General features: G+C 42.4%; 1 protein-coding gene across 1 annotated transcript; it reads right to left on the bottom strand.

Moving 5' to 3' along the window:
• Positions 1-1705: 1705 nt before the first annotated feature.
• Positions 1706-13567, bottom strand: DESI2 (desumoylating isopeptidase 2). The gene is made up of 5 exons (XM_057414460.1): positions 13299-13567; positions 6362-6434; positions 4426-4519; positions 3626-3767; positions 1706-2212 (listed from the first exon to the last, which is right to left on the bottom strand). The coding sequence occupies exons 1-5, from the start codon at positions 13335-13337 to the stop codon at positions 1979-1981; spliced, it is 582 nt and encodes a 193-aa protein (XP_057270443.1). The 5' UTR covers positions 13338-13567; the 3' UTR covers positions 1706-1978.
• Positions 13568-14155: the final 588 nt, after the last annotated feature.

Below are 14155 nucleotides of genomic sequence, written 5' to 3'. Positions count from 1 at the left end.
AGACCAAGAACACAGCTAGTGGTATACTTGTCAGTTTTCAGCGTTTCCCGCTTGGTAGAATTGATTATTAAAGCACGTACCAAACTACAATCGGAGAGCCATCTATTATTATCCCACTCTTCCCAGAAGGAGACTCCCTTGATTTCCCCTCACCAGAACTGAGTACCCCTCTGTACCTACACTGCATCACAGAAGAAGAATGAAAATTTAAAGACTGTATGACATAGGATTCAACCTACCAACTGCTAGCAGAGAAACTCCCACTTGCTTTTAACTTGAGTAAGAGTTGGCAACTGTGAGAATTCTTACTAGGATACAGCCTACTGCACCTTCCTGTAGGGTTAATGGCACCAGCTACCTATGGCTAGGAGCATTCATCACATGAAGCATTCTTGCCTTCTAGAAGGCTAAGAGGACCTTTTTCTCTTTTTTCCTTTTTAAATAGCAGAAACTGTAGAGTCAGTATTTCACTTAATGGAAATCCTAAACTCAGCAACATATCAAAAGTAAAGCTTGTAAGCATCACCTATACCTCTAGTAATGCACACTTCTTTGTGAGCTGATCAGTTTGGGTTTTGTTAGTTTAAGGCAGCAAGTCTTACAAAATACACAAGCTCACCTCCCTCCTGTTTGTGCTACTGTATCCTTAGGTGCACAACAGAACCTCACTAATTCACATTAATGACTGGAAGAACCATTAATTCTCTTGGTACGTGAACAAGAATAAGGCATTCCATTATATATTCTCATCACTAATTATAATTTAGCTCTTATTATAATCTACCAGCAAACATACTTCTGTCTTTTAGAAAATAGTATCTCTTACCTTCCGATATAATTACGTGTGCAGATTAGTGGGTTCTGCTGTGTAAACACGCAGGTGCATAAGCAATTTTCAGGTTTTTCTTCATTACATCTGACAAGAAATTTAGTGCCACAGATAGAGACTGTGGGAAAATAAATTAGGGTTTCTTTATAATTTGTGTGGACACGCACAACTGGGCAGTAATTTATAGCTCAAAAAAAAAGGACGTGAATGTTTACAAACTCAAATGAAGCAAAATCAGCAGCAGAAAGCAACACCATTCCCCAACCATAAAGGGCTTATTTACACCATTCCAAACCATATGCAACAACAATAACAAACAAAAATAAAATACAAGTGCTGCAATATGTAAGTTTGAAATCAAGTAAAGCAAACAGTGAAAAATTGTCTGACGCTTCTAACATGATATTTATGTGTCTAAATCCTGGCTGAAGTGGACCGTAAATATAGAAGATAAGATGCAACTACATGGCCAATTTAAAAAAAGAAAGGGATCAATGTGCATTGTAATGAGAGAGAAATCTCCCTTCGTATGTGCAAAACCCCACACTTTCATTAATGTAGAGGTCATACTTCCAGTAACAGACCTTGGACAAAACCAGTCTCCCTGCATCCTGGAATCTGCCTGTTTACATCAGCCACTTCAAGTGCACAGTACCCTGTTCACATATCTAGTATTCAGCAGTTTCTGGCATTTCTCAGAAATTTAATGTTCACCTGCCTTAAATCTTGAAACAAAGGGGAAAGTTCATTCAGGGCATCATACCACTGCTTCTGAGCTATACTAACAGTTAAATCAAACTCAAATTCTCTCTTCTTCCGTGGTGCCAGGAGTCCTTACAGGACTTGTAAACAGCAGTACACAATACTGTAAACAAATAATTTAAGTTCTGCTTTATACAAGATGTTAAGCTAACCCAGGTCTACCAAACAGGTGAAAATGAAAAGGGTGGCTTCACACAAAATCCTTCCCTTTTCTCCCAGCAATTATTTTCACTACATAGGTAATCCTGAGCTGAAATAGGGTTTGGAGAGCCTTTTTTGCATATAAAAACAGTGTTCTAGAGTCAGCTCTCATGTTCTGTCAGGAAGTCAATTGCTGGAGAGATTAAACTGAAGTATTTCAAACCATTTGTTACTTTGGAGGAGGACTTATAATTTGGTGTGGCGTCCAGTTCTAGACCCAGATGCTGAGCTTGCCAAGGAAGCTGATGCGGCTGCATCCTCAGCTTCCTCCAGCTCATCTTGTAGCTCCTGGCTAACACTAGACTGGAGGGCTGCAGGAGTTAGCCACTCCTTCGGCAAACAGCTCTGGAGAAATGGTATACAAGAGCTGAAGTAGGCAAGGCGATTCACCCATCGTGGAATCTCTTTTCCACACAAAATCTAGGGGGAAAAGGAAAGGAAAAGATTAGTTTGTCTCCTGGACCCAGCACTAACAGAACTGCAGTACTGTAAATAAAAGCAAAGGCTGCATTAAATACTTGGGTTTTACCATATGTCAGCCATTAAATGGTCGTGTTGTCACTACTCGAGAAGTGATATGGTTTACTTAACTACCTCCATATTCATTTCTGGTATTACTTACTCCAGTGCAAATCTGGAGAAGAATTATAGCTAATGGGAGCATAAGTGCTGCTCAGTTACAGCAGAGTAAACTTGTAATTACATCCCTGGTTTTATAGTCAGTTTGGACAGTAAATAGCATGAGATGTAAAACACAAACAACATGACTGTGTGGTTGAAGAGTATGGCATAAACCTGGCCATACAGGTCAGATTTCATGCCAACTGCAGCTTTGTCTCACCCTACTTACTTCTACCAGCACTGCACTTCATAGAATCACAGAATGGTTTGCTTTGGAAGGAACCTTAAAAGATCATCTAGTTCCAAGCAGAATGACAAACCAAATCATGCCAGTAACATTTTCAGTCTACACAAAACACATGCTATAAATTAATTGTGCTAGTAACTATTTTTTTTTTCTTTAAAAAAAAAGGAACAACTAAATTTGATGGAAGCTCACCATGGCAAAAAAATCGCCATCCCTTTCTTGGAGTGCTTCAATGGACATTAGGACACATTATGACAAGCACAGATTGCCAACTAACATTAAAAATCACAACTGCCATTTCCCTCTTTGTCCTGGATTACTTGTTCCTGAGCCTTTCCCTTGTGTTGCTACACATGTGAGCAATCAAGCATTCGATCACACTGGCGAGTTGATCAAGTTAAAGCTGAGGGGGAAAAGCAAAGCCCTTTCAACTCCACAGTCACATACTTTGTGCAATCACTCAGGTATCTACATGACCAGGGTGCAGGTGCTGGCAGAGCAGTAACTTGCCAAAAGCTGTTCAAGCAGAAGATTAACACTGCCTGTGAAACCTTGATGCCTTTGTTATTCTTTAACAGTAGGCCATATTTTTAAACATTCAGTGTGATGGCTCTGCGGGGAAGTACTGATACAAATAACATGTAGTTCTATCTTCAGTAGTTATCTCTCAAGCATCTGGAATGATTTTGAAAGCCTATTAATACTCGATTTACTAGGTCTCTCGATTAGGAATACAGCCCTGCTTGAACACAAACAATGTATGACAACAATATATATAATTTTTGACAGCAAAATCTTGTGCTTTGGACATAAGCACAGATAAAACCTGAAAAACAGTGACATTTCCCCAAGGTAACAGAGATAGGAAGTTGGAAACTAGGCCAAACATTCCAAAGAACAGGAAGGACATGACATACTGCAGCTACCTGGGAAGCACCTTTCTATAGACCTTCATGTTTGTTTACCTCAGATAAAGCTGAAGAGAAGTGATTGCAGTTTTTGTGCATTAGGTGGTAAGCATTTCCTTTGAATTCTTTTCCAAGCTCTTCTACTATTTTTTCTATGTCATCTTCCATAAAGTCAGTACTGCCTAGAACCACAGCCTCTCTGGAAGAGAAAAAGAGTAGGTGATCAGGCTTCCACGATATGATGGATTACTGTTCATACATTACTCAAAAATGGCCCCAGTGTGGGTGTTGAGATCTTTCTGCCCTCCCAGAACAATAAAGGTTCTTTCTATTCTCCTTTACAACACATTTTCATCTTTATCATGACAGATTATTTCCTTGCCAACTGTCCATCTGTAACTCACTTAAGTTCTTTGCAAGTTAACTCTGACAAACACTGGATGCAATTTTCCTCTCCTCTCCAAAAGATATTGTTTCTAAGAGATAGCTGAGGACAGGCAAGAGCTTGTAATGCAGGGAAAGGTCAAGGCAACACTCTTCAAATTTCTCTTTGCATAAAAATTTCACTACCTTGAAAAAGTTACCCTATTCTATATAATACATGAACAACAAATCTAGCCACAAATCCACATAATTTGTACACATTTAAGGAATGCAATGGTATGCTAAACCCAACATTCTTTGCTGTACACACTATGCTGTCTCATCACCTTTGTCCATCTATCATTTCTAAGTAAACACTAATTTATCAGAAAGAAATCCTCTAGTATCATTCAACACATCTATATTAAAAAAAAATGCAACAAGTTGTCTTTTTAATATGCCTTCTCAAAAGCAAGAAAATAGCTTTTTCTTACTTAAATTTAAATGTTTCTCCTAGCTCAGAAGCATTTCCTGGTGAAATTTCAAATATTCCAGAAAAAGGGTATGGATGACCACCATAGGCAAATTCTGAAAGAGAAACCTCAGATTTAACAAACATGGCATACAACAACAGTAAAGAACAGCAGACCTCACTGACTGGAAGATCACTTCACAAGGATCTAAAGCTAGAAACCAGACATCTTACTTACATGGGTAACAAATGCAAAGAGCTGGAAAAGAACAGGTTTGTTAGTTACCAGCCAACCTAAATGAAGACTGACAGGAAATTTCCTACATCAGTGTACAGGTTTAACTTGAATAACTTTATAGTAAGTATATATTGTTTTCCTTGTATAAGTGAGGATTTACAAGTTAAATTGTAAATCCTACCAATGTTCTTTATACATACTTGTTCTTAAAAGTCCATTTATATGTTTATAGATTTGGGATTCAAAGTACTGCATCCTCAAAGGTCTGATGGTGCTCCTATTCTACAGCTGTAAGAGTGGCAGCGAGTAGTGGCCTTCTAATTTCTTGATTTGCAAGAGTTCAATTGTGCCAAGTTCTTCACTATAACAAGAAAGTAAACCAGTGCATGCTCCTGAAGTCTGCACGTAGCATCTGCTGGCATAAGCATCTACACTACATGAAAATATGATGGTGTGCTTTAGCTTCCTTCTGTGTCTATACGATAACACAGCACGCCACACCCAGAGTGCAATAAAATGCTTTAAGCATGACTTCATGCTTCCGTTCCTCAAAACTCTTGTAACACATCATCCAAGTCTTAGCATTCAGTTTTGTGGGCAATCTTTTTTACAACAGGTTAATAAATAAAGTTTGATGTACTTTGAAAAATGCAAGTCATTGTTTTAGCAGGGCTATGACCTGCTATATGAGAAAGCTGTTGTAATCTGAACAGGAAGGGAGGCACATGTATTTGGCACAGCTCAAGAACTAGATTTCAGGCACAGCACTATTAAGAGTCAGGTTTTTCTGGTTTGGATTAAAAGAAATTAAAAAAGAGTTTCAACAATAAGTATTGTGTTTTGTCAATTTGTTGCTCTGGTAACACTTGCAAACACAGGCACAATGTGACCATTATAGTAGCTGAAACATCTATAGTTTAAGCTAACTTTGTGCAGTGTGGTCTTTGGACTGCTTGTCACACCTTTTGCTGCCTCCCCTCACCTCCACACACATTCCCAAAAAAGAACCGGAGTAGATTTTTTTTCTTGAAATTGACTACATTCAGCAACTATCACCTCAGAACATCTTCATAGTGCTAGGCTTGAACACCTCAGACCTGGGCCTTCCCCCAAGAAGCACCTCGGGGGAGCAGTGGGGATTCAAGGTGGCCTGAATGCATCAGGAAGCTGCATCCCCAAAGTACAATTTATTTAGCAAAATTGCTGTAATTATCACAAGCGTGTCTTTTGTGAACAGCATGCACAAGATGACTCTTAAAGAAACTGTCTCTTTAAAACAAACCAACCTACCCATAGGAACAGACAGTTTTTCTTCAGCATCATGCACTTTTGTGTGCCTACCTTCAACAAATTATTGTTTCTGTAGTTATAAATTAACTCCTTGCACTAAGTGCTGGCAGAATACCAAGGAAACAACTCAACTATGCTTATATGAAGCATATATTTGTTTTAACAATAGTCTTTCAAAGCCTAAATAAAGATTTCTATGCCTAGCTGAATAAACACACTTTTCCATAGCTGCATAGCTCTACATAAGAGTCAAGATGACTACCATATTATTCACATGCAAGGTCTTTCTAGATGCAGAAGAGATGAGAACTTTAAGAGAAAACTGATGAACAGGTTTCAGGAGCCAGACTTCCCCTGCTACCTGAAAAATGTTTTTCTGAATAGCAGCATTACCAGAACAAAGAGTAAGCTATGTTTTGCTTGTACGTACCTCGGCCATACACCTCTATGCCTGAATGGAACACTCCAATTCCGAGGGAAGAAGTATATTCATTCATCCAATACTAAAAAGAAGGAAGAAAACAAAAAAGACTTTAGTTTCCAAGACAGAACTGTTTTCTGATAGCAGTGCGAGATGTATTTGTCCCCCACATCAAAAGCATAAAACCCTACCACACAAAGTGAAACTGCACAAGCCATTTAATGGGAACAGAACATGCCATTAAAATCCCCTAACTGCACACAGTGAATTAACTCCATTAGGTTCTACTCCAGTGTTTCAGTTCTGTCAATGCCTGTCAATCAAGGAGAAACCTGGGAGAAATTCAGATCAACTTTCAATTTGTGAACAAGTTACAGGCTGCGGAGTGTTCCACTCGGAGGAATGCAGTCAGTGTGCAGGGACACTTTTTTTCAGTTTGTTTAAGTAACACCAGAACATAGGACTGTAACATACACACACCAACTGTCATTCATAGCAGTGATCACACTTCTGCTTACCACCAGATGAGCAGGAGACTCACTCAGAGATATGCAACATGTGCTGAAATTACCTTGGTATGTTTTGTCTAATTCGTTTAACTGGAGGTCATCACTGCAAGAAATCAGGTTCTCTCCAGGCTCCTGATGTATGTCTTCATACATCAGGTGTAAGTCTTTTGCATGGATCTAATATATCAGTTCTATTGTAGCCAAGAGATAATAGCTGCATTTCAAAAGGAAACAATAATTATTTTTTTTTTTTTAAGGAAGAAAAAGAGGGAAGAAAAACCCTTCCCTTAATGCTTTCTCTTTGTTTTTGAAAGCAGCAGCAGCAAGCGCCTATCAAGAGCTAACTATTATGCTCAAGACCTTAAAAATTCACAGAGGTCTCTAAAGGAAAAACCTGCCTTTGGCTACATCACCACTTTCAAAATCTCCATCTCCACGCAGTAAAAATTTGGAAATGGCACATAATTTCAAAAGGAGCCTCAAACAAACGCTAAAAAAGAAAAAAAAAAAAAAAAAGAAAAGCCTCAGTTGTGTCCTGAAACCTGGAACTGGCAAGAAAAACCTCTCAAAAAGACAATAAATCTTGTCAATTTTCAGTTTGTCAGTTACTTCAGGAGTTGCATTTTTTTTTCCTCCCAGGTCACTTGGTCTCAAAGGACACTGCTGTGAACTTCTACAAAGCAGACTTCAAAAAGTCAGCTGACAGGATAGGAACTGAGGCAGTACCCCAGCAAATGAGTATTTGTTTAGCAAACAGGAAAAAAAGAAGCTAAGAAGCTAGCTTCTTTGCACAACCTGCTGACATAGTGAGTGCTTTCTGATGCGCAGTCACTATTAAAACAGCACAACTCACGATAAAAAAGGAAAGGTCACAGGTGTCATACTTGGTTAAGATGGGATCACTGGAGTTAGTACATAATTTATAGGACCATTACAAACATTATGGCGTATAATGTGCATTTCTGAAAGCTAGTTTTCCCCCAATAATAATGATACGCTAAACTTTGGACTGAGAAGCTATTCATGAAAATCAAGACAAGTTAAATGGCAAAAAGAGCAAGTCAGGCCAAAAGTAACAAATTTTCAGGCCCAAGACATGGATCTATTTGGCTTTTATGGTCATCCTTACTCTAACTATTTCTGCTGAAAATTCACAATTGTGCTAGCAGGCACAGGACGCAAATGATAATCTGGACAACAAGATGCTGAGGATTTGATGTTCTCTTCCCACAGGTGGCTTGTCTGTAGAAATTGTAAACATGAATTAGCTGAAGACAGATTTTGTTCCTTGTATTTATTTGAAATTAGGGCTCACTGAAATCTGTGGATAAATTTTGCTTAAGACTAAACTTTACCCTTTGCTTTAATTTCTGGCTTTGTGAATGCATCACTATGTTAGCTAGTGGGGTATGGATGACTACACTAAATTATCATCTTAGTCTATTTAAAGGGCTCAGCAGTTCTTTCCCTCCTGCCCCCAGAAAAGGGCAGAGCTAGCCTGCATGATGAAGCTAGATCCAGAAATACACTGGGTTAAGATTTACTCTGTGTAGAAAGACACAGAACAAGGAGAAAACAAGTAGAGAAGGAAGGAGAACAACATTAAGATTACCCAACTGACTTCGTGGGTTTGTGAGCATAAAAAAAAAAACACGGATTCTGCTCTTTGAAGCAGAATCAAAGCCACCAGGAAAACAGAAGAGTTACTTCAGCATAAACCTCTTTCAGTTCCGATGCCAGTCCTATCCCACATCTCACCAGCTGACCACTTGAAAATAGTTTTAGACTGATATTTATAGTCAAAACCGTAGGCACATTCACCATACAGTTTGTCAGCACAGGAAGAAAGTATGTTTGCCTAATGAGAACATGTATCCAAATGAGCCTAATCTAGAACTGAGCTAGACAGGGACCTGGTGGTCTAATTTATCCTTTCCTGGACACTGAATTGGCCAGAAAACTCTGGGCCTGGCCTCTGAATTCCAAATAACCTACACATCACATACATGCTGAATCTGTAAATGCCAAGCGAGGTTATCGCTGCTCTCTGGAAAACTGAATGGAAGTCACTTCTACTGCTTATGGGCTATCTTGTGTAATAGAGCCTAGTTTGTTACCACACAGAAAAAAGGAGTCAGAAATTATTCACGCTCCTTTTCTCCCACAACACCAACTGCAAGGTGTAGGGAGAAGACTGAAAAGTGGGTCACCAGCCCCCCCTCATCAATCCATACAGAAGCAGACCAAAAGGACGGAAAGCTGCTCTAACAAGGTGCTCTGCAAGTCCAGAGCTTTTCAAGTGTGCACTCCTCCTTGCTGGAGCCACCTCAATACATGGGGCTTGCTAGCCTGCAACAACTGAGAACTGGAGACAAATTGAACACATTAGCAGCTCTGGAGGAAGCGCTTAAAGCAAGCACTTCACTTAATATTTCCAGTAAGAACAGAATAGGTTAATTGAAGATAAAAGAATTTCAATAAAGCAGAATTACTTTCCCCTTAGGAGTAGTAATTATATTTAATTATTACTTAATCTGAATGAGCTATTGGTAGGTTGGTCACATTTTCTGATTGAATAAAATGCCTTATCCCACCAAAGAAAGAGATGCAGGACAAATGCACCTTGAAGTATTCTAAATTTGGCTACAGCTGAAAAAAAGATATATGACTTACAAAATAAAGATTATAACTTAGCTGACATCTGTATAGCTTGCTGGTGCAGTAACACGCTGTAAGCCCTGGAATCCCAGAAGCTACATCTTTGATTTTATTACACAAACTGGATTCCCTTCATTTAGTCTTGAATATGACTTTTTCCATAGTAGAATGTATAGAAGACACACAATCCCATACCCTCAATATTTTGCAGCAAGTCAGTCTTGCAAAACAGGATTTCATGTTTAAGACAACTATCAGAACAAAAATATTAGAGAAGTATTTTTCTGTGAGCACAATAGTCATGTCACTGAAATGAAACACTGATCCCAGAGCTTCACAAGTATCTTCTTTACTTTCTCCAGAGCTTTCACTTATGTTAATACTTTAGATTGTTATAGCCTTATTTCACAAGGGGAAAAAATAGGATGCTACTTTGGGCACAAGAAAGCTAACCGCTATTTTTAGAAGTCTATAGTCAAAATGAAATCATGAAGTACTCCAGTTCTCAAAACACAATACATTAAAGCCTTCACCCTACCCTTTTAATAACCATATTTTCAAAGACATGATCTGCAGCATGTAAATATGCCCTTAAGCTTCTCTCCCTCTGTAAAGTTACCAGTACTTGAAAGGCCTTCTTGTACAACACATGCACGCCTCCTTGCCCGTTGGTTTTATCAAAGCTTTCTGCTTTTTGAAGCACTAAGGACAATGGAAGGGTATACGCTCCAAACCAACCAACTCAGCACTACTGTAAGGAGTTTCAACAGTGGCAAGGTCACCTAGTATTCCCCTGCATACCTAAGCAGCTGTCTGGGAAATGAAGCTGGAGTTAGCACTCAGGTTGAAATAAAGATGTTCATAGAGAGTTGCAATTGTAGTGAGAGTTGATTCTGTCAACCAGGTGACTAGCAGTGGTCTCTTGTTCCAAAAGAAAAACATAAAATCCATACCCTAAAACACAAACACCCCCCCCCCAACCTCCCTCAAAGTGACATAAAATGTCAGAAACAAACAGTAAACCTGCTAGTACCTCAATACATAGGTGGTAGGATTTGATGAATAAATGGAACTTCAAAATGGCTATAACAAGACTCTTCCCTTCTCTCTTAGTGCCCCCAAACAATACTGGTTGATTTGATTAACCAATTTCAGCAGGCTGTCAACATGCTCTAATGTAACTGCGGTGCAACACGGAAGTGAGGCTTTAGTTTAAGCTCCTGCTTCAAGCTAGTTTAAAACAGACCTAGAACACCGTTTAGCAAAAGAGTCTGAGGCAGCATGTACATCAACAGTGTCTTTCAGACACCGTGGTAACCTCAGTTTTTATCTCCAGTTTAAAGGAAGTCTGTCTCTGTAATGGTCAATGGTACATCATTCTAAAACAACAAACACAACTGAAGTAGGATGTAGAAATATTCTGCTTAGTGGTCTCAGCTTACACTATGTATCATTTGTGGTGATGCACAGCTTCAGCAACTACCAGGACTGCAGACCGATGCACAAGACCGCATCTCTACGTGCAATCAAACATCTGCAAATGAGTGTGCATGCTTGCTTCTTTTGGAAGGCAAGCTGCTTCCACAGATGGTGACTTTAGAGACTATGCTACTTCTTGATGTAGGCAGAGCCCCACTGATCACAACAGGAAAACCAACAGCCCCCAACATGTCCTAAGGGAAAGTATGACACTAGCTTTTATGAGCACAACCTTCCTGTTGCCCTCTTTCAGCCCTCTCCCCTCCTGTCAACTCTCAGCCTTCCTAGGATATTTGGAGTAAAACTGATCCCAGCAATTCAACCCCAGATGAAAAAGAAAGGAGGATACAGGTTGCAGCAAAGAAATCTTAGGAGCAAGAGATGAAGGAGAACCATGTGAATGAAAGAGTAGGCAATCACAAGAGAAAAAGAAAAGGCATGCTGAAGTCACACCCCACCAGTGCTATCATTATAGTGAAAACAGAGTTTCCCAGAGAGGCCATGGCATCACCTTCCACACAGGCACTTACACAGGGGACAGTCCCCCTTGTTAAGTTCTCACAGCCTGCCTGTGAACTGGCCCAGACACCTTGCACAAGCTAAACAAGTCTTCCCAAGAACACTGGGTCTTCCATCATAGTGAATCAGAAGTGTGTAAAGCCTTAACTTCAAAGATACTATCTTATGTTACAAGTCCTGAAACTGAAGTCCTACTTCTTTCTCTGTACAAATATTTATAAATATGTAACCCCACCTCTTTTCATGCCAAAGAAGCTTCTCCAACATGTATTTATGAACTGTAGTCCAGAGAAGTCATATATATCCGTGCCACAGAGCACCATTCCCTCCTTAAGTCTAGTATAAGGCACAATGACTTTCTGTCATATCAGCAACATGTATGAGCTCAACCAGGTGAGCAAAGATCCCTTTTTTTTTTCTAGGAAAAAAACAGTCAACAGACTGCTCCCATCTCCAGTCTCCCCTCATTCTCTAGAGTGAAGGAAAAACAAAGTAGAAGTAACAGGTTCTTTTCACTGGAGAAAGAACTTGGGACACGGGAATGTGTCCCAAGTTGAAAAAGAGAAAAGAAATCCTTTGACAGGAACATTGATTTCTATAAATATTGTTGTGAAAGAAAATAATGATAAGAACCAGGCTAGTTCATATAATCTCATCTATAATTTTAATTCCAAGCCAAATAGCTCCCTATTGGTTGCTGTTAAATATCCTAGCATTTGAGCCTTAGTAATCCCAAGCAAACAAGCTGCATTTTCTGACAGCAGTCACTGACTCCACTCTGTACCCTTTTAAAACACCAAAAGGTCAACTTAAATGGTGATGGAAGGAAACCTACCCGAACTAAGCTAAGTAACACAAACACAGTTACCTGAAACTAGCTGTCAATCTTACTGTCCCCCTATCAGCAGACTCAGAAAGTGGTCAGAAAACTAGTGCTACTTGTTCTAATTTCCAGTGACTGAAAGGTATTAACGGATAATATTTTCTTAATATTCCTTACCCACACCTCCTGCTCTCTGCAGGTACTTATACCTCATTTGTTACCATGGCATTTGAGCAGCTTCCAGCTGAACCTAAGACAATACAACAGTTGCTGTAGGTGTCACAGAAGGGAGGGAAGGTGAGCTCATAGAGCTGCAAATCAAGCTGGAACAATTCCTTTATTTCTGCCAAGTTGCAGCAATACCAAAACTGTTAAAAAATTCTGGTCTAGGGGAAAAAAAGCATGTTACTGACACAACACTGTAAACCCTCCTATCCCTACAGAGATAGCAGTTATCCCCAACTACCATCCTGAGGGTCAGCCGGCCACTCTGATGGCTTTCAGGAGCAGGAAAGGCAGGGCCTCTCCCCTGAGGTGCCCTGGAAGCAATAACGGAGAAACAGCTCGGGGTCATTCGCGTTTCGCTACCCACCCGTAGCAGGGGAAGAGTTTCCCCCCCGACAGGGACCGGGTCTACCCGGCAGTAAAACACCCGTCCGGGCCCCACAGCAAACTTTTGCTGCAGGTCACAGATCATATACAGAAACCGACAGACTTCCCAAATAACAGCCCTCTTCCCCCCACCTCCCGGTTTGTTGTTTCTCTCGGCCCCGACCGAGCCAACTCAGGCGGGAACAGGCAGGGGAAGGGCAGGAAAAGTTTCCTCCGCCGCCCCGCGGGACGCTCTGCGCCGCGCTCAGCCCCTCAGAAGGGCACGGGGCCCTGCCCGCACTAGCCGCCACAGGTGCGGGGCCGCGCTGCCTGCCGCGGGCCGGGCCGGGCCGGGCAGGACGCTCACCATGTCGTAGACGTTGAGGATCACCAGTTGGTTCGCCATCGCCGGCGGCCCGCGGGCGCCCCCCGCCCGCTCGGTCGCTCCCGCTGCGGCGGCGCTGCTGCTCAGGCCGGCGGCGGGGCGGTGGGGACCCCCGGAGGCCGCTTCCTCCTCGTCCTGCCTGTTGCTGCGAGGCGGGGGGGGGCGGCGGGCACCATGGAGCCGCCGCCGCGGAGGGACGGGGCCTCGCCCCCGGCACACGCGCTCAGCCCGCGGCTGGCGGCGGGGGCCGGGCGAGAGCCCCACCCGGGTGGCGGTGCCGGCGGCGGGAAGGGAGGGGAGAAGGAAGTAGGGGGTGACGAGGAGGGGCAGACTCGGCGGCCGGGGCGAGGCGCAGGCGGCGGCGGCGGTAGCGCGCGCCCTGCCCGGCCCTGTCGCTGTCGGCGCCGCCGGGCGCGCGGGACGGCCTGCCCACCCCTCCAATGGGCGCAAAATGGAGCCGCGCGAGCCCGCCCCCGGCCGCCGCGAGGAGCGGGGCGGTGGAGACTACAGCTCCCGGCGTGCGCCGCGCCAGGCCAGGCCAGGCCGGCAGCCGTGGGGCGGCCGGAGTGTCCCGGTGAGGGTAGGGCCGCGCCCTGGCCTCTTTCACGTGTGCTGGGCTGTGGCGGGCAGGCCTGTTTCACGCGCCTACGTCCACGGTGCTCGTTTCCAACGGCAAGAAGGTCCGGTCGGGCCGTGTGGGGAGGGTTTGCAGGCACCGCCATTTTATGGTTCTGTTCGGTGAAGCAGGGGAATTAGAACTAGCTTTACACAAGTAGCGTTTGAGTGTTCTGGACCTGCAGGTAGCCCATGTGTGGTTACTGGTGAAGCCATTGGCGTTC

This window comes from Pezoporus wallicus, unplaced genomic scaffold (genome assembly GCF_028554395.1).
Source record: "Pezoporus wallicus isolate ANWC-B61680 ecotype Strahan unplaced genomic scaffold, APGP_CSIRO_Pwel_v1 contig_8042, whole genome shotgun sequence".
Lineage (NCBI taxonomy): Eukaryota > Metazoa > Chordata > Aves > Psittaciformes > Psittacidae > Pezoporus > Pezoporus wallicus.
Note: the sequence above shows the minus strand (reverse complement) of the source record. Positions and strands in the feature narration are given on the sequence as shown.

Coding starts and splice junctions, on each gene's coding strand:
- DESI2 (XM_057414460.1), bottom strand. CDS start 13,337: ATGGCGAACCAACTGGTGATCCTCAACGTCTACGACATG. Junction 3,768..4,425: donor GGAGAAACATTTAAATTTAA/GTAAGAAAAAGC, acceptor TTTCTCTTCCAG/AGAGGCTGTGGTTCTAGGCA. Junction 2,213..3,625: donor TCTCTTCAGCTTTATCTGAG/GTAAACAAACAT, acceptor TTTTCCCCCTAG/ATTTTGTGTGGAAAAGAGAT.